We start from the raw sequence: 24,174 nt of genomic DNA, 5'->3' as shown, positions 1-24,174 counted from the left end.
ATTTGTATTGAGAAACATCACGTTGTCAATGTGATGTCTGTAATGGGACATGGCACAGGAACAGTCATATTGTCACTGTGATGTCTATAACGGGAAACGTCACTCTGTCAGTCTGATGTATGTAATGGGAACAGTCACACTATCACTATGAGGATTGTAATGGGAATCGTCTCAATGTAAGTGTGATGTCTGTGTTGGAAAATGTCACACTGTTAGTGTGATGTCAGTAATGGGAACTATTACATTGTCAGTGTAATGTCTGGAATGGCAACCCTCACATTGTCACAGTGATGTCTGTAATGGGAACTATCATACTGTCACAGTGATGTGTGTAATTGGAACCGTCACAATGTCAATGTGATGTCTGTAATGGGAACCGTGACGTTGACAATGTGATGTCTGTAATGGGAACTGTCACACCGTCAGTGTGATGCTTGTAACAGGAACCGACACGTTGTTAGTGTGATGTCTGTAATGGGAACTGTCACACTGTCATTGTGATGTCTCTAATGAGAATCATCACATTGTCAGTGTGATGTCTGTAACGGGAACCGTTAAATTGTCAGTGTGATGTCTGTCGTGGGAACCGTCATGTTCTCATTGTGATATATGTAATGGGAACTGTCGTGCTGTCAATGTGATGTGTATAATGGGAAATGTCACACTGTAAATATGATGTCTGTAATGGGAACCGTCACGTTGTGACTGTGGTGTCTGTAATGCTAACCGTCTTATTGTCAATGTGATATCTGTAATGGGATCCTTCACATTGTCACTGTGATGTCTGTAACGGTAACCGTCACACCGTCAGTCTGATGTATGTAATGGGAACTGTCACACTGTCAATGTGATGCTCTGTAATAAGAACCGTCATATTATCAGTGTGATGTCCGTAAGGGGAATCGTCACGTTGTCACTCTGCTGTCTGTAATGGCAACAGTGACATTGTCACTGTCATGTTTATAATGGGAAACGTCACATTGTCACTGTGATGTCTGTAATGGGAACCGTCATGTTGTCAATGTGATGTGTGTAATGTCAACTGTCATATTGTCAGTGTGATGTCTGTATTGGGAACCGTCAGGTTGTCACTGTGATGTCTATAATGGGAAGCGCACACTGTCAATGTGATGTTTGTAATAGGAAGCGTCATGTTTTCACTGTGAAGTCTATAATGGGACCGTCACATTGTCACTATGATGTCTCTAATGGGAACTGTCATGTTGTCACTGTGATGTCTGTAATGAGAACCATCACACTGTCAGTGTAATGTCTGTAATTGGAACCATCACACTGTAACTGTGATGTCTGTCATGGGAACTGTCACAGAGTCAATGTGATGTGTGTAATTGGAACCATCACACTGTAACTGTGATGTCTGTCATGGGAACCATCACATTGAAAATGTGATGTCTGTGTTGGGAACTGGCACAGGAACCGTCAAGTTATCAGTGTGAAGTCTGTAATGGGAACTGTCACACTGTCACTGTGATGCCTGTAATGGGAACCGTCACACTGTCACTGTAATGTCTGTAATGGGAACCATCACGTTGTCACTGCGATGTCTGTATTGAGAACCGTCACATTCTCAGTGTGATGTCTGTAATGGGAACCATAACACTGTCAGTGTGATGTCTGTAATGTGAATCCACATGTTGTCAGTGTGATGTCTGTAATGGCAACCCTCACACTGTCACAGTGATGTGTGTAATTGGAACCGTCACACTGTCATGGTGATGTCTGCAATGGGAACCGTCACGTTGTCACTGAGATATCTGGAATAGGAACTGTCACACTGTCAGTGTGATGTGTGTAATTGGAACTGTCACGTTGTCACCGTGATGTGTGTAATGGAAGTTGTCACACTGTCACTGTGATACCTGTAATGGGAACGGTCACATTGTCACTGCAATGTCTGTAATGGGAATCGTCCCAGTGTAAGTGTGATGTCTGTATTGGAAACTGTCACACTGTTAGTGTGATGTCTGTTAAGGGAACTGTTACATTCTGAGTGTGATGTTTGCAGTGGGAACCGTCACGTTTGCACTGTGATGTCTGTATTGGGAACAGTCACAATGTCGCTGTGATGTCTGTTATGGGAACCGTCACATTCTCAGTGTGATGCCTGTAATGTGAATCCACATGTTGTCACTGTGATGTCTGTAATGGGGACTGGCACACTGTCACAGTGACACATAAAAGTTGCTGGTGAACGCAGCATCTCTAGGAAGAGGTACAGTCGACGTTTCAGGCCGAGACCCTTCGTCAGGACTAACTGAAGGAAAAGTGAGTAAGAGATTTGAAAGTGGGAGGGGAGGGGGGAGATCCAAAATGATAGGAGAAGACAGGAGGGGGAGGGATGGAGCCAAGAGCTGGACAGGTGATTGGCAAAAGGGATATGAGAGGATCATGGGACAGGAGGCCCAGGGAGAAAGAAAAGGGGAAGGGGAGGAAAACCCAGAGAATGGACAAGGGGTATAGTGAGAGGGACAGAGGGAGAAAAAGGAGAGAGAGAGAAAGAATGTGTGTATATAAATAAATAACGGATGGGGTACGAGGGGGAGGTGGGGCATTAGCAGAAGTTAGAGAAGTCGATGTTCATGCCATCAGGTTGGAGGCTACCCAGACGGAATATAAGCTGTTGTTCCTCCAACCTGAGTGTGGCTTCATCTTTACAGTAGAGGAGGCCGTGGATAGACATGTCAGAATGGGAATGGGATGTGGAATTAAAATGTGTGGCCACTGGGAGATCCTGCTTTCTCTGGCGGACAGAGCGTAGATGTTCAGCAAAATGATCTCACAGTCTGCGTCAGGTCTCACCAATATATAAAAGGCCACATCGGGAGCACCGGACGCAGTATATCACCCCAGTCGACTCACAGGTGAAGTGTCGCCTCACCTGGAAGGACTGTCTGGGGCCCTGAGCGGTGGTGAGGGAGGAAGTGTAAGGGTATGTGTAGCACTTGTTCCACTTACACGGATAAGTGCCAGGAGGGAGACCAGTGGGGAGGGATGGGGGGGCTGAATGGACAAGGGAGTCGCGTAGGGAGCGATCCCTGTGGAAAGCAGGGGGGGGGAGGGAAGGATGTGCTTAGTGGTGGGATCCCATTGGAGGTGGCGGAAGTTACGGAGAATTAGATGTTGGACGCCAGCTCCTACCCTTGCTGCTAGCGTCCTGTTCTCAATGTGATGTCTGTAATTGGAACCGTCACACTGTCACTGTCATATCTGTAATGGGAACCATCAGGTTGTCACTGCGATTTCTGTGATGGGAACCGTCACGTTGTTAGTGTGATGTCCATAACGGGAACTGTCACAGTGATGTCTGTAATGGGACCCGTCCTGTTGTCAATGTGATGTGTGTAACAGGAACCGTAACATTGTCAGTGTGATGTCTGTAATGGGAACCCACACATTGTCAATGTGATGTCTGTAATGGGAACCCACACACTGTCACTGTGATGTCTGTTATGGGAACTGTCACTGCTATGTTTGTAATGGGGATCGTCTCAGTGTCAATATGATGTATGTATTGGAAACTGCCACACTGTTTGTGTGATGTCTGTAATGGGAACTGTCACACTGTCACTGATGTCTGTAATGGGAGCCGTGACGTTGTCAAGGTGATGTCTGTAATGGGGACCGTCACGTTGTCACTGTGATGTCTGGGGTTGTTAATGCTCGGGGTGACACTGCGTTGTGTCATGGTTGGCACAATTGCTATTGCAGAGCGAGCAGTAAGACTGCAATGGGATTGCCATTGCCACCCCTACCTTCTCCCTGGGAGTGCGTAGGTTTGCCACGGGAGCTCAGGTATCTTCCCACATTGCGAAAGATGTGCGGTTAAATTTGTGGACACACTAGGTTGGCACCGGAAGGGCATTTACATTTGCAGGCTGTTCAATCCCGTCCTTGCTGATCTGATGTGACGCAAACGACGCACTTTTAAAGCAATAGTTTCATGGTACTCGTGACAAACAAAGCTCATCTTTATCATCAATGGGTCCCTCCCCACGTGAATAAAACGTCTGTTACGGACAGCAGCTCCGTATCAATGCAAGACCAGTAACAGCAGCAAACCATAAATCTATCAATAGATTGCCTGCAGCAGAACCCACCACCGGGTCATGTAACATCTGTAACGAGGGCCCTTCCTACGAGGCCAGTAATAGGGACCATGCCACAGTCAATACGTCTCTAAAAGGGATAATGACTGGTTTACAGTGATAACACCAGTTATGTGCTGTGCATTCTGCGTGGTCTGAGCACACCGGGCGTTGCGTTTCCCTGCATGTTCCTGTGACCGAGAGTAGATTTCCCCCAGTTTCCTCCCAAATCCCAACCATCAGCGCCATTTGGCCCTCTGGAGTGCGGGCGAGGGGGCAGAATCGAGGCAGGAGATGGGAAAAGGTTACGGAGAATATTAATCGGGGGGGGAGGGAGCCCAAGTGCAGAGATAGTCTCCAAGTGCTGAATGGCCTCCAGCAGGGTCAGGTGTCACAACGAGGGGCAGGCCACGGGGGGCAGCTCAGTAACCACGCACAGGCACGAAGCAGAGACACCAGGTGCGGTGGGAATAATTTTTATTGTAAGGTGCTGCCTGGCACCCCAGATTCTATCAGCCTCCGGGCTCAGCCGACGTCACCAGCCCACGGGATGCCTCAGATCAAGCCCTTGGCGTGTTGGGCCAGGCTGCAGCTCAGTCCGGTCCCGTCCGGCTCCACGTTTAGACGCTTCACCACGCCATCTTCAATCAGCATCAGGAACCTGCCGGAAAGACACAGGCTTCCGGTCACCAAAACCAGGCTTCTCTGAAAGAACCCCACGCAACGAGGGCATGAACTGGGGTCAAAAACAAAGTGAAGCTCCCTCTACAGTGTCCCATCCCACACACTCCCGGGGTCAGACACTAGATGGCGCTCTCTCTATACCGTCCCATCACACACACAGTGAAACTCCCTCTACACTGTCCCATTGCACACCCCCGGGGTCGGACGCAGAGTGAAGCTCCCTCCGCACCGTCCCATCGCACACCCCCGGGGTCGGACGCAGAGTGAAGCTCCCTCCGCACCGTCCCATCACACACCCCCGGGGTCGGACGCAGAGTGAAGCTCCCTCCGCACCGTCCCATCGCACACCCCCGGGGTCAGTACACCGTCCCATCACACACCCCCGGGGTCAGACACAGAGTGAAGCTCCCTCTACACCATGCCATCACACACTCCTGGGGTCAGGCACAGAGTGAAACTCCCTCCACACCGTCCCATCACACACTCCCGGGGTCAGACACAGAGTGAAGCTCCCTCAACACCGTCCCATCACACACTCCCGGGGTCAGACACAGAGTGAAGCTCCCTCCACACCGCCCCATCACACACTCCCGGGGTCAGACGCAGAGTGAAGCTCCCTCCACACCGCCCCATCACACACTCCCGTTTATTTACATTATGTCAGAATACAAGGGAGGGTGAAGGAGTAGGGGGAGGGATGATTGGAAACTTCCCCCTTTTCATTCCAGGGAGGTACAATTACTTGCACAGAATCTTTTGGGTTATAATGGCCCCGAGGTTCCTTAGCATCAAACACTACGGGAGGGCGGCGGGCAGCTGCACCAGAGAGTTAGATATGAACAGACAGACAGCTTCGATGGAAATATTGGATTGCTCATAATTAGGCACTTGGCCAGTATCAATAAGTTAGATCTCAGCAGAGCAGCCATTATGGGAGCGGCCATTGTGTGAGTGGACCACTGTTGGAGTGGGGAGTTGAGGCTTTGGCGAGGCATAGGCAGTAGGGAAACAACTTCCTCCCCACCCTTTATTTCCTATCAGAAACCAGCCTAAGCACCGGCCCTAATGGGCCACAAAGGCACGGGCCAGACTTTAACTTTTCTTTATTTCTTATGTGTAATAAGAAATAAAAATTCCTAAGATCTCCCTTTATATTGATGATCTCTTCATTTATGTTTCGAATGCTGAAGAATCCATTCCTAGTTCATTGAAATTATTAAATGAATTTGGAAAGTTTTTGGGATACAAACTAAACCTTCATAAAGGTGAATTATTTCCTCTAAATGATTCGCTTCTATATATGATGACATTCCTTTTAAAGTTACGGACTCTTAAATATTTAGGTATTATTATCACTAACATCACAGAGATCTTTTGGTTCCTTTAGTGGATTTTATGAAGCAATTATTTTGTAGATGGAATCCACTTACACTTTTGTTAGCCGGCCAAATTCATGCAGTTAAAATAATGATTTTACCAAAATTTTTAATATGTATTTCAAAATATTCCTTTTTTTTAAACTAAGAAGTTTTTTTGATCAGGTTGATTCTATTATTTCATTTTTTGTTTGGAATAATAAAAGACCAAGAATTGGAAAATGTCATTTACAAAAATTCAATTAGGATGGAGGTCTTGTCCTGCCTAATTTAAGAATGTACTATTGGGCTGTTAATATACGTTCTTGGTTATATTGGGCTGATAAAAATGAACGACCACCTTGGGCTGATTTGGAATTGAAAACCGTGAAACAGTTTTACTTAACCTCGTTATTAGGAGCTTCTTCACCTGTACAACTGGCCAAAATTTCTAATCTAAATTTATATCCTATGATTAAGCAGTCATTACGAATTTGGTACCAGTTTCGTAATTTTTTTTTAAATCTCAAAAAATTTAACCTTCTTAGTTTAATTTATCGAAATTATTTATTTAAACCTTCATCAAGTGATCCTACCTTTCTTCTTTGGAGGAATAAAGGAGTCTATTCCTTCATGGATCTGTTCCAAGAAGACCAATTGATGTCTTTTGAGAAATTAGTAACTAAATACTCTCTCCCGTACTCACATTTCTTGCAGGTCAGACATTAATATTTAAGTAATTTTCCATCTATACAGGATTCTGACCGGTTAGACATTATTTTAAAAATGAACCCTTTAGTGAAAGGTTTTATTTGGGAAAATTTATAATTTACTGTTACAACAGTACAATTCCCCTTCACTTAAGATCAAGATTGGGAAAGAGAGCTTAATATGACCTTGATAACAGAGGATTGGTTGCGAATTTTGAAATTGGTTAACTCTTCTTCGATTTGTGCCAATCACTCTTGAATTCAATTTAAAATTGTACATCATTACTATTTGACAAAGGAGAGACTGTCTAAAATGTTTCCTAATGTTGATAGTCAGTGTGATAGATGTAAAACCGAGACAGCTACATTGACACATGTTTTGGTCGTGTTCTGTATTGAAACATTTTTGGAAATCTATTTTCTTTACAATTTCTAAAGCTTTAAAAATTAATTTACAACCTAATAAATTGACAGTTTCGTTTGGTATAATCCCTCAATATATTCATGGTATTTCTATATCAGACCAACATGTAATTGCATTTGTCACATTATTGGTCAGCAGGGCTATTTTATTGAAATGGAAAGATACCTCTGCTCCCACTTTGATACAATGGCTCTCTCAGGTGATGTTATGTCTTAGTTTGGAGAAAATCAGAAGTCGAACTTTTGATCCTCGATTTGACTTTTTGGGGTTCATTTGCCCGCTACTATCATCTGATTTGAGTTAATTAAGATGGTTTCCTTCTGATTCTTGTTTAAATAGATTTGAGTTGGCAGATTGATGTTTTCCTTTTATGGAAGCCTGCATGGCGTATAGCTCCAGGGTTGTGCTCCCAATGGGTTTTTTTTCCCCGTTTTTTTTGTTAGCGGGGTTTTTTTTTAGTCAGTAGAGGTTCTTTTTTCCCTTAAAAAATATTCTTAACACTTTATTTTTTTCTTCTTATTATTGATATCTTGTTTAGCTTTGTTAATCAGTTATTTGGTAATTTAATTCCTCATTGTACATATTGAAATGTTGACTTGAGTACCTCAACGTATTTTTTTGTTGATCTTCAATAATTAATAAAAAAGATTTTTAAAATGAAAACTGAGGATACGTCAGTTAGGGGAACAGAAATGAGGTTCTGTGGACGACAACAAGCTCCCTGGATGCCATGTTGCCTCCCGGATGTCAGGGTCAAGGCCGTCTCAGATTGAGTTCATAGTATTCTTACGTGGGAGGGCGAGCACCCAGGGGTCATGGTCCACGCGGTACCACGATACGAGTAGGAGAGGTGACGAGGTTCTGCAAAATGGGTTCAGGGAGTTGGGTGACAAGGTGAGAGGCAGGATCCCCAGGGTTGTGATCTCAGGATTGCTACCCGTTCCATGTGCTAGGCCAGAAATCGGAAGATCATACAGTTTAAGTTGTGGCTGAGGGGCTGGCGCAGGAGGGAGGGCTTCAGACTTTTGGATCACTGGGCTTTCTTCCAGGGAAGGTGGAACCTGCAGGGAAGCGAGTGGAAAGATATCCTAGTGGGAAGGCTTAATCAATGAGGGTTTAAATTGGAGTGAAGGGGGATGGGAACCAGACCACTAGAACAGATAGCAGGGAGGTTGTGGAGAAAGGTGTTGTTAAGCTTACGAACAAAGTCTTGAATCTAAAGGTCGAGCATGGTGGGGCTGATGTTCTGGGATGTGTTTATTTCAATGCGAGGAGCATTGTAGGAAAGGTGGGCGAGCTTAGGGCATGGATCAACACCTGGAATTATGACGTTGTAGCCATTAGTGAGACTGGGTTACAGAAGGGGCAGGACTGGCAGTTCAATATTCTGGGGTTAGACATGGAGTGGGAGGGATTAAAGGGGCAACGGGTCTGGGAAAATGTCACGGCGGTGCTCAGTCAGGACGGACTGGAGAGCTCGTCTAACGCAAATGAGGAATAAATAAAAAATGTCTGGCCACGTTAATGGGATCATATTACAAACCTCCCAACAGTCCAAGGGATTTAGAGGAACAAATTTGTCACGAGGTCGCAGACTATTGCAAGAAATGTCAAGTCATGATAGTAGGTGATTTTAACTTTCCACATATTGACTGGGACTCGCAGACTGTAAAAGGATTAGATGGGATAGAATTTGTCAAATGTGTTCAGGGAAGTTTTCTTAATCAGTACGTAGACGTCCCAACAAGAGAGAGTGCAATACTTGATCTAACAGGGAACGAGACAGGGCAGGTGACAGAAGTTTGTGTAGGGGAAGACTTTGCATCGAGTGATCACAATGACATTAGTTTCAAGGTAATTATGGAAAAGGACAGGTCTAACCCTTGGGTTGAGATTCTAAATTAGAGAAAAGGCCAATTTTTATTGTATCAGAAAACATCTGACAAGAGTGGATTGGGACAGGCTGTTTGCTGGCAAAGGTGTACTTCAAAAGTGAGATTTTGGGAGTACAGGGTTTGTATGTTCCTGTCAGAATGAAAGGCAAGGACAAAAGGTTCAACGAACCTTTACTTTCAAGAGATATTGACGCCCTGGTTAACAAATTTTAAAAAAGGAGGAGGTACGTAGCAGGTAGAGGCAGACAGGAACAAATGAGGTGCTTATGGAGTATAGGAAATGCAAGAGGACACAAGGAGGAAATCAGGAGGACTAAAAGGAGGCATGAAGTTGTTTTGGCACACAAGGGGAAGGAGAATCCCAAGGGCTTGTACAGATATACTGACAGCAAACAGATTGCGAGGGACAAAGTTAGCCCTCCGGAAGATCAGAGGAGTAATCTACTGTATGTGTGGAGCTGAAAGAGATGGAGGTCTTTGCATCTGTATTTACTCAGGAGATGGACAAGGGAGTCTGTAGATCTGAGGCAATACATCAGTGAGGTCATGGACCCGATACAGATTACAGACAAGGTGTAATCTTGAGCCAAATTAGGGTGGCCTGACAACATGCTCTCTCAGACCCTGTGAGAGGCAAGTGCAGAAATTGCAGGGGCCCGAGCAGAGATGTTCAAATCATCCTTTGCCATGGGTGGGGAGCCAGAGGATCGTTCCACTGTTTACGAAAGGCTCTAGCAACAAGCCAGGAAATTATAGGTGGGCGAAATTGACACCAGTCGCGGGAAATTTTATTGGCAGGAGTCGATACTGAGTCCATTATTGTTTGTGAGCAACTGCATCAACAATCTGGATGATAACATGGTCAACTGCATCAACAATCTGGATGATAACATGGTCAACTGCATCAACAATCTGGATGATAACATGGTCAACTGCATCAACAAACTGGCGGCTGACACCAAGATCGGGGTTGGAGTGGACAATGGGAAAGACTGTAAAGAGCTTGGATCATAATTTGGAGGATCATATCCAGTTTGGGTCACCTACCTACAGGAAGGATATCAATAAGATTGAAAGAGTGTGGAGAAAATTTACAAGGGTGTTGCCATGTCTTAGGGAAAGACCGAATAGGTTAGGAGTTTATTCCTTGGAATGTAGAAGTTTGAGGGGAGATTTGATCGAGGTATACGAAATTATGAGGGGTATAGCCAGGGCAAATACCAGCGATCTTTCCACTGAAGTTGGGTGAGACTAGAACTCGAGGTCATGGGTTAAGGGTGAAAGGGGAAACACCTTCACTCAGGGTGGCAAGAGTGCGGAACGAGCCAAGTCGATTTCAACATTTAAGAGAAGTTGGATAGCAGAAGGATGGGAAGGGTATGGGAGGGGGCTACGTTCCAGGTCGATGGGAGTAGGCAGATTAGTGGTTCGGCACGGACTAGATGGGCCGAAGGTCCTGCTTCTGCCCTGTAGTGCTCCGGGAGTCTGTGAGAATGGCAAGGACCCACGTGGAGATCTGAACCTGCTCTGAGCTGGCGTCAGGAAGTCCAGGGGCGGCAGGGAGGCTCTGGGAATCGAATGCTGCTTCACTGCCCAGGTCCGGAAATCCCACAAACACCTGAGGAGGTTTAGGGGCGGCGGCAGAGTAGCCTACCTCTTGCAGCGCTTGTTTCCCAGGGCGGCGATCAGCTGCTCCTTATCCAGCTCCAGGTCCACAGCCTGTGGGGGAAGAGGGGCCGTCAGAGCCAACGTCGAGTTGAACGGGCGCTCGGCATCAGAAAGACATGCAACGCCAGTGCAGCGAAACGCAAACAACACGCCGTTTTTACGAGAAAACACAGTTAGAACAGAAATACAAACATGAGGACAGCTGTAGATGCTGGAATTTCAAGCAACACACACAAAAATTGCTGGTGAACGCAGCAGGCCAGGCAGCATCTCTAGGAAGAGGTACAGTCGACATTTCCGGCCAAGACCCTTTGTCAGGACTAACTGAAGGAAGAGCTAGTAAGAGATTTGAAAATGGAAGGGGGAGCGGGAGATCCAAAATGATAGGAGAAGACAGGAGGGGGAGGGATGGAGCCAAGAGCTGGACAGGTGATTGGCAAAAGGGATATGAGAGGATCATGGGACAGGAGGCCCAGGGAGAAGGAAAAGGGGGAGGGGGGAAAAACCCAGAGGATGGGCAAGGGGTATAGTCAGAGGGGCAAAAACACCTTATATTCCGTCTGGGTAGCCTCCAACCTGGTGGCATGAACATTGACTTCTCAAACTTCCGTTAATGCCCCACCTCCCCCTCATACCCCATCCGTTATTTATTTATATATACACACATTATTTTTCTCTCTCTCCCCCTCTGACTATACACCTTGCCCATCCTCTGGGCCCCCCCCCCACTTTTCCTTCTCCCTGGGCCTCCTGTCCCATGATCCTCTCATATCCCTTTTGCCTATCACCTGTCCAGCTCTTGGCTCCACCCCTCCCCCTCCTGTCTTCTCCTATCATTTCAGATCTCCCCCTCCAGCTTTCAAATCTCTTACTAGCTCTTCCTTCAGTTAGTCCTGACGAAGGGTCCCGGCCCGAACCGTCGACTGCACCTCTTCCTAGAGATGCTGCCTGGCCTGTTGCGTTCACCAGCAACTTTGATGTGTGTTGCTAGAACAAAAATACAGTTTATTAGAAGGGAAAGTAATTATAGCTGCAAGAGATTCGGTAGTTGACGGAAATGTGGGGGGAAAATTGCTCAGCAGAACAACGAACTTGGTCAGAGCTATACATGTGCATATTTTGCATGATGCTATTACTGATATCCCATATGTGCTTGCATTCTTGTATGTACAAGGACGAGACCTCAAGCCGTGGTGTCACCCGCTTATGGCCACTGCCCCACCTGGTGCGGTGAGGCGCGGTGTCCAAGCTGGAGTCAGTGCTGTTCCCCACCCCAGTGTTCGCTAGGCAGAAGACAAGTTCTGTCGTGCAATGCTACAGATTTTGGCAGCACACGGCTTGAGTTTGGTCTCTTTCACTGGGTGGGTGTATCTTTCCGTCTTATACGTGCTTTGTGCCGTGTGTGCCTGTTAGTACCGTGTTTTGTACCTTGACCCTGCGGTAACCCTGTGTCGTTTGGTTGTACCCAGGCAAGGCTGAATGCCAATTAAACCTGAAATGGACTGAAATGCTGGAGGGACTCAGCAAACCGGTCAGCGTCTCTGGACCGGCTTCTGAGAGTCAGCGGCGGACGTCGGACAAGAGGAACGCGGCGGAGGGTGAACTACTAACCCGTGTGAAGGCGCCGGTCGGATCAGCCAGCATCCGCACCTGGAGAGAGAGAGAGTAACAGGGGTCAGCACTCCTCACTACGCCCCGCCGAGGTCTGGGGTGGGCGCGCTCGCCGAGGGGGGTAAATCCTGCCAGGAGGTACGGGCTCTCCCACACTCTCCCTTCCCGACTGTTTCACCAGTCAGAACCCTGAGGGGAGCGGTGTGGGAACTCTCTGCAGTGACCAGTCTTCAGGGTGGGTGGCTCTCCCCCACACACCCCCCAATTCCCGTGGCCCTGGTATTACTGGGGAAGTCGCACTGTCCCTCAGGCTCCGTCCCGACCCGTAACAGCGGGGAGGGAGGGATGTAGATCCTGGTCGGGAGAGGGACAGAAGAATATCCTGGATGCTAAACGCAAGAGAGGGAAGCTCCCAGTGTCTGGGGTGGCAAGCGTGCAGTACACAGTTACACTGGCGTTGGACGCACGAGTCCCTTTGCCCAGGCTTCAACTCCGGAGTACGGTAGGAGCCAGCAGACGCCGTCCCTGCAGGGTGAGAGGGCGTCCAGGCACCAACCAGTCACTGCCCCGCAGGGCAAGGAGATGCAGCTGGATGTGAAGTCCCTGTGCTGGTAGAATGGAGGAGCGCTAAGCCCCAGGCGTTGGGTCACGGGTGGAATGGGCAAGGCCATCACCAGAGAAAACCTCTTCCTCCTCCTCCTTCACAACCCTCTCACCTTCCCGTCAGCCTTCTGGTCGTCGCCCCAGGCCTTCATGACGAAGGCGTCGTTGACGGCAATGCAGGCAATGATGTCGATTCCCTTGGCCTTCAGCTCGGCGTGGCCCTGCACGTAACTGGGCAGGTGGTCCTGGGCAGAGAGTGAGAGAGAGAGAGAAGGCAGTGTTACAGTGGTCCACCCCAGACAGTACCCCATCTAATGGAGACAAGTGTGCCAAACACCTTCTCTGCCACCTGGGAGGCCACGGTGGCGTAGTGGTCAGCACGACGCTCTACAGCGCCAGCGACCCCGGGCACAATTCCCCCCGCTGCCCGCAAGGAGTTTGTACGTCCTGCCCCGTGACCGCGTGGGTTTCCTCCGGGTGCTCCGGTTTCATCTCTCAGTCCAAAGACGTACCAGTTGGCAGGTTAATTTGTCATTGTAAACTGTCCTGAGATTAGGCTGGGGTTAAATCAGGGGTCTGCTGGGTGAAAGGCCGGGAGGGCCCGTCCCACTCTGTACTCAAAATAAACACAAAGGGTTCAGTCAGGGTACATTTATTATCAAAGTATGTGTGCAACCTTGAGTTTCATCTTCCCAAATAAATTACACAGATAAATAAAATAAACTATTTGCTAGAGTTCTGCCCACTCACCTAACCTATCGATATCCCTCCATGGGTTAACCCCTGTCCTCATAACAAGCAACACACCTCAAAGTTGCTAGTGAACGCAGCAGGCCAGGCAGCATCTCTAGGAAGAGGAACAGTCGACGTTTCGGGCCGAGACCCTTCGCCGACTGTACCTCTTCCTAGAGATGCTGCCTGGCCTGCTGCGTTCACCAGCAACTTTTACGTGTGTTGCTTGAATTTCCAGCATCTGCAGAATTCCTCGTGTTTGCGTCCTCATAACAACCTCCATCTCTCTGTCATATACACGACCTACAATCCACACCCTTCGTCAGACCCACCGATACAAGTCGTAGAACTTAACAGCACAGTGGAGGCCTTTCAGCCCGCGATGTTGTGCCTACCTTTTAACCTATTCCAAGACCAACCTACACAGACCTCCACTTTACTATCAAACATGTGACTGTCTTTCAGGGTTCCTAATGTACGCGTCTAATACTTTGTGGTGCGTTTGGAGAGAGAACGGCAAATAAATTAACCCACCACTGTGTGTGGGGAGAAAAGAAAATTTACCTCTGCCATCACCCCCTATACTTTCCTCCCATCACCATAAAATTTTGCCCCCTTGTATCACCTCTGGCCATCCACTCTATCTAATCACCTTATATACCTCTATCAAGTCACCTCACATCCTCCTTCGCTCCAAAGAGAAAAGCCCTCGCCCACTCAACCTGCCCCCATAAGACACGCTCTCCGATCCAGGCAGCATCCCGGTAAACATCCTCCGCACCCTCTCAGAAGCTCTCCACATCCTTCCTACAATGAGGCGAGTGGCAAATGTAAAAAATCCTTGTACTTTTTTTTTTTGCAGACTCTCCACCCCCGCCCCCAGCCCCCAAGAGGTTCCCAGGCTTTGTTCAACAAGCAGGGAAGGAGAACCTTCAAAGTCACCCCTCCCTCCGAGTTCAACTTTTCCATCGAAGCCTGATATCTTCCTCCACTACTGACGTTAAGGCACAAACATGCGGGAAGAAAGATTTTGACAGTCAAAGTGAACGGCAAGCACTGTGGAACAGAGGGACCCGGGAGTACGCAGTTTCTTAAAAGCAGCATCACAGGGAGGCGAAGGAAGATGGCGACGTACCGCCTTTACAGAAACGGGGACGCCACCTTGAAGCCGTACGAGATGTCGGTGAGGTCGCATTTGGAACTCGGTCACCCCGCCGTAGAAAAGGTGCCGTTAAGCTGGAAGGGGTGCAGCGGAGACTTACGGGGACGTTGCCTGGGATCGAGGGGGCTGGGATATGGCGCGAGTGTGAGCAGATTCAGACTTTATTCGTTGGAGCGTTGGGTGATCTTACCGAGTTGTACAGATTTATGAGGGGCACAGATGGGGTGAATGCACACAGCTTTCTCAACCCCCAGGGATGGGAAATCAAGAATTAGAGGATGAGTTTAAAGTTGGGGGGGGGGGGAAGATTCCACAGGAACCTGGAGGTAACTTTTTCCACCCAGTGGTCCTACCTGGAATCTGGTGCCAGAGGAGACATTTAAAGAAGGTACATTAATAACTTAAAACATACTCGGGCAGGCACGCGGATAAGAAACGTTTACCGACAGAATGTAGGCAGACTATTTTCTAAATGGAGAGAGACTTCAAAAAAAACTCTGAGGCACAAAGGGACTTGGGAGACCTTGTGTGGGATTCCCTAAAATTTCATTTGCAGGTTGATTCTGTGGTGAGGAAGGCAGACGTTTCATTTTAAGAGGACTAGAATATAAAAGCAAGGATGTAATGCTGAGACTTTATTAAACACTAGTGAGGCCTCACTTGGAGTATTGTGAGCAGGTTTGGGCCCCTTATCCTAGGAAGGATGTGCCGAAACTGGAGAGGGTTCAACGGAGGCTCACGAAAATGATTCTGGGACTGAACGGCTTGTGGTATGAAGAGTGTTTGATGGTTCTAGGCCTGTGTTCACTAGAATTCAGAAGAATGAGGGGTGACCTCACTGAAACCGATTGAACGGTGGAAAGCCTCAACAGAGTGGGTGTGGTGAGGACATTACAGCGGGAGAGTCTAGGAGCTGAGGACACAGCCTTAGACACTCCTTTTAGAGTGACGATCAGGAGGAATTTCTTTCGGGGGAGAGTGACGAATCTGTGGAATCAGGTGCCTGCGCAGGCCGAGTCTTTGGGTGTATTTGAGGTAGTTGATAGATTCTTGATTGGTCAGGGCATGAGGGGATATGGGGAGAAGGCAGCGGACTGGGGCCGAGAGGGGAAAATGGGTCGGCCATGATGAACTGGAGGAGCAGACTCGATGGGGCAAACGGCCTGATTCTGCTCCGATATCTCGGTCTAAATGGAATTAGCTTGGTTGAGAAACCTTGGTCAGCATTGACGACTCGGGCCATTTCCGCTGTACGACTCTGCGTGGTCACAAGGCCGCGGGGAAGCCAAGGTTACTGCCCAAACAAGGAGCTCCCTGAGCCGAATCAGTAACGCACGCACAGCCGGACAGCCTGCCATCAGTCAACGAGGGACGGCGTCAGCACCGCGGCCCCCCACCCCCGCGCTGGAAATGGACGGAAACGCGAGGCGGCTTGCGGGACGAAGGCACGGAAGGGAGCCGTACCTTAGTGCAGGCTGGTGTGTAGGCCCCCGGCACTCCGATCAGGATGCCCTTCTTCCCCTTGAAGAGCTCTGCGATGTTGACAACGCAGTGGGGGTCCCCTTCGTGCACTTCGACAGAAGGCAGCTTGTCACCGACCTGCGGGGGCAACAGAACAGGGCTGTTACTGGCATCTGCATTTTATCCATAGGCAGAGTTTATTCAACCACCACAATAAAATCCTAAACACAATGCTCGAGTCAGAAAACACTACAGCACAGAAACAGGCCCTTCAGCCCATCTAGTCCTACTCCCATCGACCTGCACCTGGACCTTATCCCTCCATGTACTTATCCAAACTTCGCTTAAATGTTGTGATCAAACCCCCACCCACCACTTCCACCATCTTAGTGAGACCATGTCATAGGAGCAGAATTAGGCCATTCAGCCCATCAAGTCTGCTCTGCCACACAATCACGGCTGATCCTTTCCTCCCCACCGGCGCCCCCCGCCCCACCTCAGCCCCGCTCCCCGGCCTTCTCTCCCCGTAACCTTTGATGCCGTGGCCAATCAAGAACCTATCAATCTCCGTCTTAGATGCACCCAATGACCCGGCCTCCACAAATTTGCCACCCTCTGGCTAAAGAAATTTCTCCGCATCTGTTTTAAATGGGTGCCCTTCTATCCTGAGGCTGTGCCCTCCCGTCCTAGACTCCCCCACCATGGGAAACATCCTTTCCACATCTACTCAGTCTAGGCCTTTCAACATTAGCGAGGTTTCAATGAGATCCCCACCCCCGCCCCCATCCTTCTTAATTCCAGCAAGCACAGACCCAGAGCTATCAAACATTCGTGTGATAATCCTTTCATTCCCGGAATCATCCTTGTGAGCCTCAAAGAGTTAAAAAATTCGCCCTCAGGTTCCCCTTAAACATTTCACCTTTCACCCTTAACCCATGACCCTTAGTTCCAGTCTCACCCAACCTCAGTGGAAAAAGCCTGCTTGCATTTACCCTATCTATACCCCTCATAGTTTTGTATACCCCTATCAAATCTTCCCTCAATCTTCTACATTCCAGGGAATAAACTTGTACGGCCAGATTTGGGAACAGCTTCTTTCCAACTGTGATAAGACTGCTGAACGGATCCTGACCCGGATCTGGGCCGTACCCTCCAAATATCCAGACCTGCCTCTCGGTTTTTTTGCACCACCTTACTTCCCATTTTTCTATTTATGATTTAGAATTTAATTTTTTAATATTTACTATCGATTTGTAATGCAGGGAGCTGGAAGTGCAGAATCAAACATTGCGATGATGATTGTACGTTCTAGTATCAATTGTTTGGCGACAATAAAGTATAAACTCCTAACCTATTCAATCTTTCACTGTAACTAAAGTCCTGGCAATACAATTAACATTATATACAGTTTTAAATTAAAATACAGTCATTACCATCTACAACACCCTTGAGCCACTGTTCCTGAAAATCACCCACTGCTTGCGTAGACAGCACATGCTCCTTCCCCAGTGAGACCAGGGCACAGACATAATCCCAGAACAGGGGCGGGCAGTCGGGTCGGGCAAAACCCTTGTCTGCCCGCTGCCTGGAACCGCCAGCAGCCAGCTTGACCGGTCCCAGGAGATTCTCTCCCCCCCCTCCCCCCGATGAACCCTTTCCCCGTCTGCGCTGGGCGGCTGTCGATCAGGAGCGCGGGGCTGAACTTCAGAAGCAGCCCCTTCAGATATTCAAATGGGGGCCGCCACACTACCGGCCCCAGCTCCCGCCGACCGACGCCTGGCTCCCGTCCAGTCTCGAAAGACGGGGTCGATTGCTCACGTCAAATAGGTTCAGAAGGAGATTGCTACTTATATACTTTGCGCCTCCAGCCCAGATGCAACAGATTTATACACAGATACGAGAGATCTCTGAGGAAGTAGGGTTGAATGTATCCTGACTGGTTGTGCCACAGTCTGTTGTGGCAATCTGAGCACGCAAGAACGCAAGAAACTACAGCCCAATGCCTCCCTCCCCACCATCGGTAGTATCTACAGGAGACACTGTCGCAAGGTGATAATGCCCATCAAAGATCCCCACCACCCGGGCCATGCCATCTTCGCTTCGCTACCAGGTCCAGAAGCCATGCCTCTAGGCTCAGGGACAGCTACTTCCCTTCAACCATTCGGCTCTCGAACCGAGCGGCACGGCACTAGTCACTACAGTTTAGAAACACCCACCATCACGCTGCAGTAAAATCGAGGCCCCACAACCCAATTCCATGCACAAGGAGGGTAGAAATAAAATGGAGGGACGTGTGGGCTAGGTTGATCTCGGAGTGGGTTAAAGGGTTGATACAACACCGCGGGCCGAAGGGCTGGACAGTTCTAAAACAAAGAAATCTTTCAGCCACGTCTAGCACAGTGCAATTAGCCTCACTCCTCCACAGCCAGGCGCGTTTTTAAAAAGATTATCCTTACCCCGCACTCTCTCTCGTTTCCTTCCCTTGCAAAGACGTGCGCACCTGAGGTATTTCAGGTATTTGGTGGGGGGGGGGTCATTTCCTGCCACGTTCTCGGACTGTTTGAGGCCACTTGTGCAGGAAATGCTCAGCAGGCCAGCCAGCAGACATGGAGACAGGAGCAGATTAGAGTCAAGGAGTGGTGAGACAGGCCCTTCGGCCCAATTCGGCCAAGCCCATCCAGCAATTTGCCTGCATTCGGCCCGTCCCCACCCCCCCCCCCACCAACCACTGGTTCCCAAGCTGGGGTCCACGGCCCCCTTGCTTAATGGAATTGGTCCGGGGCATCAAAAACGATGGGAATCCCTACTCCAAGCCTTTCCTATCCGTGCACCTGTTCAAATCTCTTTTAATTGTTGTTAGAAGCCTCAGCCACTTCCTCTGGCAGCTCGTTCCATATGCCTACTACATTCCCCCTCAAGTCCCTTGTACATCTTTCTCCTCTCACTTTAATCTGTACCTTTTAGTTCTCGATTCGCCCCCAACTTTGGGGCACGGACTGTGTGCTTTCACCCCCATCTCTGTCCCTCACAATGAAGTCACTCCTCAGACTCCTGCGCTTCGGGAAATAAAGCCCTACCCCGCCCAACCTCTCCCGATAACTCAGGGCCTCGAGTCCTGGCAACGTGCTCGTAAATCTTGTCAGCACTCTTCCCACTTTAATGTCTTCTTCCCTATAATACGGTGAGCAAAGCGGTGCACAAGTGGGGCCTTACCAACTTCCTGTACAACTGCAACATTAACATCCCAACTCATATACAGGTCCACATTCCTTTATCCGAGATCCCTGGGGCCAGTTGCATTTCCGAATTCAGAACTTTTCCGGATTTCAGAAAATTGATAATTAACCTGTTTCATTGCCGCTGGACTTTAGGACCCAGGGAAGCTCCGGACCCACGCACATCCTCCCTTATACTTTAAATCATCTCCAGATTACTTTAAATACTGAATACAATGTAAAAGCTATGTAAATAGTTGTTACACTGTATTGTTTAGGGAATAATAACAAGAAAAAAAGTGTGTACATGCTCAAACGAGTGCTGGAGAGAAAAATTCTGGGTTTTCCCAATCCACGCTCTTTTACAAATACTATTAAGGTTTATTTATAGAGTAATATACTGATAAATGAAATAGTGGGATAATTATAGACCATAAATACACTAGTACATTTTATTCCCAACAAAAACATTCAATAAAACAAAAAAATATACAGCTTCAAACGAACCAAATCAAACACATGGTAAATGACTTATTGGAATAAACGTAGAACGTAAATACTCTAGGACTCGCACAGGTTCGAACTAAGCTAAATACGTACAGGTACCTGATGGGCCAGGAACAGGATTCTCAAGTTAAGAAGCAGCACTACAACAGACGGCATTTTTAAAGACTTCTTCAAGTGTCGTCTGTCTCACTAACGTAGGTTTATGTCTGAGCAATCTCTCCTTAACTGGGTAAACTGCCATAATCTCTTGCTCGCCGATAAATGCACGTTGTTCAAGGCCAGCAATTAACTTGAATTGAGTGACCTCAGCTGTTGGCGCGCCAAACAAGCCTTGTTACAACACACTCCACGAAAAAAAACTTTGGTTTTTGGAGCTTTTTGGTTTTCAGAATTTCGGATAAGGGATTGACCAATGAAGGCCAGCGTGACCAATATTTTCTTCACCACCCCGACTATTTGTGATGCCACTCTGAGGGAACCATGTTCCCGTACTACTAGGTCTCCCACCTTTTACAACGCTCCCCAGGACCCCACCATTTAGCCCTATCCTGGCTCGAATTCCCAAAGCGTGACACGCAGTGCCGAGGGTTTAGTTGAAAAGACACTTGCCGTCTCTGCAGTTAATATTGTCAGATTGGGCTGTAGAACTGTGGAAGAAAACTTCGAATATAGGGTTAAAAGAACTGCGTGCTGCTAAAGCTTTGTGACCTAGTGGACATCCTGTGTTTTCCAAATTAAGTTGTAAATCTACATAACTAAGATCATTGTGCTAACCCTTACAGCGATAACACACAAACAAGATAAGATTAGGCAAAGCTGCCACAAATCATAAGAGTCTCTTATGGACTGTCTTTGACATCTAAGGGGGGGCACTGGTTTTTCCTCACTTGCCTGCTACTGGGTATAAACACAAGCTGATTTCCCAGTAACTCAGTTCCACACATGTGGACTCTCCACGACATCATGCTAAAATTAAAGATTTGCTACTTCAGGTCTGGTACCGAGCTTTATTTTAAACATTCTCTGCCAAGAACTTTTCTTATAGTTAAGTAAGTATTGCAAAAAGTAAAAAGTAGTGAGGTAATGTTCAAGCGTTCAATATCCATCCACGACATCTAAAGGCAGGGGGAAAGAAGCTGTTCCTGAATCATTGAGTGTGTGCCTTCAGACTCCTGTACCTCCTTCCTGATTGTAGCAATGAGAAGAGGGTTTGTCCTGGGGGGTGGTGGTGGTGGGAGGGGTCCTTAATAATTGAGGAATCACTCCTTGAAGTTTAACTTTCCTATGCTTGCTTGAATTTTTGCATGATCAGTGAACTTTTCCAGTATTACATTGTAGTTGACTCTGGATTTTTCTAGAAACTTCCTAGTTTCAGAACCAGGCGACGCAGGGGTGGCATGGCGGTGGTTAGCACAGCACCTTACATTACCGGTGACCAGGGTTCAATTCCAGCCACCGCCTGTGCTCCAGTTTCCTCCCACAGTCCAAAGACGCATCGGTTGGTAGGTTAATTGGTCAGTGTAAATTGCCCTGTGATTGGTCTGGAGTTGAATCGGGGGTTGCTGGGGTGGCACGATTTGGAGGGACCAGAGGGACCTACTCCACGCTGTAACTCAATAAATAACTAAAATTATTACAATCGGGCTATTTTATTGACTAACTCTTATCAATGAAAGTTTCCAGTCAGGTACAAGAAAACCACGACTACTTCTTAGTCTGGCAGCATCTATGGAAATGAATAGATAGCTGACGTTTCAGGCCGAGACCCTTCTTCAGGACTCGGCCCAAAATATCGACTGTTTATTCATTTCCGGTAGACGCTGCCTGGCCTGCCGAGTTCCTCCAGCGTTTTTAGTGAGAGTTGCTCTGGATTTCCAGCGTGCTTATCCTCTCTGGTCTGCTCTTTTCTTCGTTTCTCTTGACGGGTCGCCTTCTTCATCTCTGCTCTTGTAAAACTTTACTAAGTAAAACTGAAGACAAAAGACAAAAGTTTAATGCCCGGTCCTTGGGTTCCAAAAAACCTTTGGACGGCAAAAACATCAGGATACGACAGCATCCAGGCTGCCAGGTGATTTCCAGCCTCACTCGCTTGGTTATCGTTAAAGACGCCCAACACTCACGATGCCCCTCCACTATTCCGCAAGCTGGCGAGTCCAGAGTTGAGGCCTGGTGTTTGGGGGTCCCATCGACGGCAAGTCCTGGATTTGATACCGAAGATCAACCGAGGTCCGTGCGTCTGCGGGGGGTGGAATTGATGGTCCAATGTCTGTGAGTCCATGCGCCAATGGAGGCTGGAGAACTGTCTGTCTGTTGAGATGGGAGGGAGGAAAGGAGCTGGCTTCGCAGTTGCTCTTGAGCTGCTGTTCTGCTGAGCACTCTATGTTCTAAGTCGGTGCCAGAACGTGTGGGGACGCTTGCCGGCCACTCACAGAAGACATCCTTAACACAAACAATGCGTTTCACTGTATGCTGCGAGGTACAGGGATTAATAAACAGATCTGAAATCTGTATTTAATCCTCGCTGTGCTATTCTGCCTTCCGGCGGATCGTACGATTCCTCAACACGGCGGGCTTTCGGCCCGAGACATCGACAGTGCCTTCCCTCTCCCAGACCTGCCGAGGTCCTCCAGGAGGTTGTTTGCTGGCCCGACTTCCAGCTTCTGGTCTCCTGTGTCTCGGCTTCGGGAGAGCAGGTGGCTTGCTGCCCTGCTCTGGGGAGGCAGGCTAGAGTGACAAACATGTTTATCTCTGCTTGCGAGCCACCAGGGACTGGGCCCAGTGTCTGACCTGCTCCTGGGGGTGAACGCACACCACCCCACCACCCCCGGCTCCAATTTCAGACAGGAGGACACTAGGACCCTTGCGTCCGCCCTCCTGCCGCTCTGACCCCGCTCCCTCAACACTGCGAAGAAAAAATACCACTCTGGAGGGGCACAGAGGTGCTCTGAGTAGAGATGTCACCACACCCTCACCAGCTCCAGAGACCGAAGGTCTGATCGGAACTTCCGGCACTGGGACGTGGGGAGAAACCGGAGCACCCAGGGGAGAGCCGGCAGAGTCACGAGCGGGGCACGCACGTTTCTTATGTAGGCAGCAGGGATTTGTTCAGCTGTGCATTTGGTTACTAATCTAATTAGACTGGCATAACACGACAACATACATAAAAGTTGCTGGTGAACACAGCAGGCCAGGCAGCATCTCTAGGAAGAGGTACAGTCGACGTTTTTATCTATATACACAAATTCTTTCTCTCTCTCCTTTTTCTCCCTCTGTCCCTCTAACTATACCCTTTGCCCATCCTCTGGGCTTCCCCCTTCCCCCTTTTCCTTCTCCCTGGGCCTCCTGTTCCATGATCCTCTCACATCCCTTTTGCCAATCACCTGTCCAGCTCTTGGCTCCATCCCTCCCCCTCCTGTCTTCTCCTATCATTTCGGATCTCCCCCTCCCCCTCTCAAATCTCTTACTAGCTCTTCCTTCAGTTAGCCCTTACGAAGGGTCTCGGCCCGAAACGTCGGCTCTACCTCTTCCTAGAGATGCTGCCTGGCCTGCTGCGTTCCACCAGCAACTTTTGTGTGTTGTTTGAAATTCCAGCATCTGCAGATTTCCTCGTGTTCTTGGGTCGGAAACAGGTTTATCATCACTGACTCATACTGAATTTTAGAATGTAGAACACGGAACAGTACAGCACAGAAACAGGCCATTCGGCCCACAAAGCTGTGCTGAACCAGCTAAAAATCAAAAACACCCAAACACTAATCCCCCCGCTTCCACCTGCACCACGTCCATATCCCTCCATCTTCCTCACATCCATGTGCGCTTATGCCGGCCGGTTTAGCGAGCAGAGCAGCGGACACCCCTGCTGAAATCTGGAGGAAAACACACAGAGGATGCAGAGAGGGATCACAAAGGCGAGGAAAGAGGACCGGGTCGAGACAACAGAGACTTATGGAGGAGAGGAGTTCGGTGGGTAATAAAATGGACGAGTTCACGGCGCTAGCCAGGCGTCAGAGAACATTTCGGGAGTGCAGTGTTATGTGTTTC

At 48.4% G+C, this 24,174-nt stretch overlaps 1 protein-coding gene across 1 annotated transcript in view; it reads right to left on the bottom strand.

The window, feature by feature from the left end:
- Nucleotides 1–4,566: 4,566 nt before the first annotated feature.
- Nucleotides 4,567–24,174, bottom strand: part of prdx5 (peroxiredoxin 5) — a 45,061-nt gene continuing 25,453 nt past the window's right edge. The window contains exons 2-6 of the mRNA XM_063036297.1: nucleotides 16,415–16,549; nucleotides 13,170–13,301; nucleotides 12,454–12,492; nucleotides 10,829–10,893; nucleotides 4,567–4,767 (exon numbers count right to left, since the gene is read on the bottom strand). Coding sequence (XP_062892367.1) covers nucleotides 4,662–4,767; nucleotides 10,829–10,893; nucleotides 12,454–12,492; nucleotides 13,170–13,301; nucleotides 16,415–16,549 — 477 coding nt within the window. The 3' untranslated portion in view covers nucleotides 4,567–4,661. The remainder of the gene's footprint in view (nucleotides 4,768–10,828; nucleotides 10,894–12,453; nucleotides 12,493–13,169; nucleotides 13,302–16,414; nucleotides 16,550–24,174) is intronic.

This window comes from Mobula hypostoma, chromosome 30, assembly GCF_963921235.1.
Source record: "Mobula hypostoma chromosome 30, sMobHyp1.1, whole genome shotgun sequence".
NCBI lineage: Eukaryota > Metazoa > Chordata > Chondrichthyes > Myliobatiformes > Myliobatidae > Mobula > Mobula hypostoma.
This window is presented reverse-complemented; position numbering and strand designations above follow the sequence as displayed.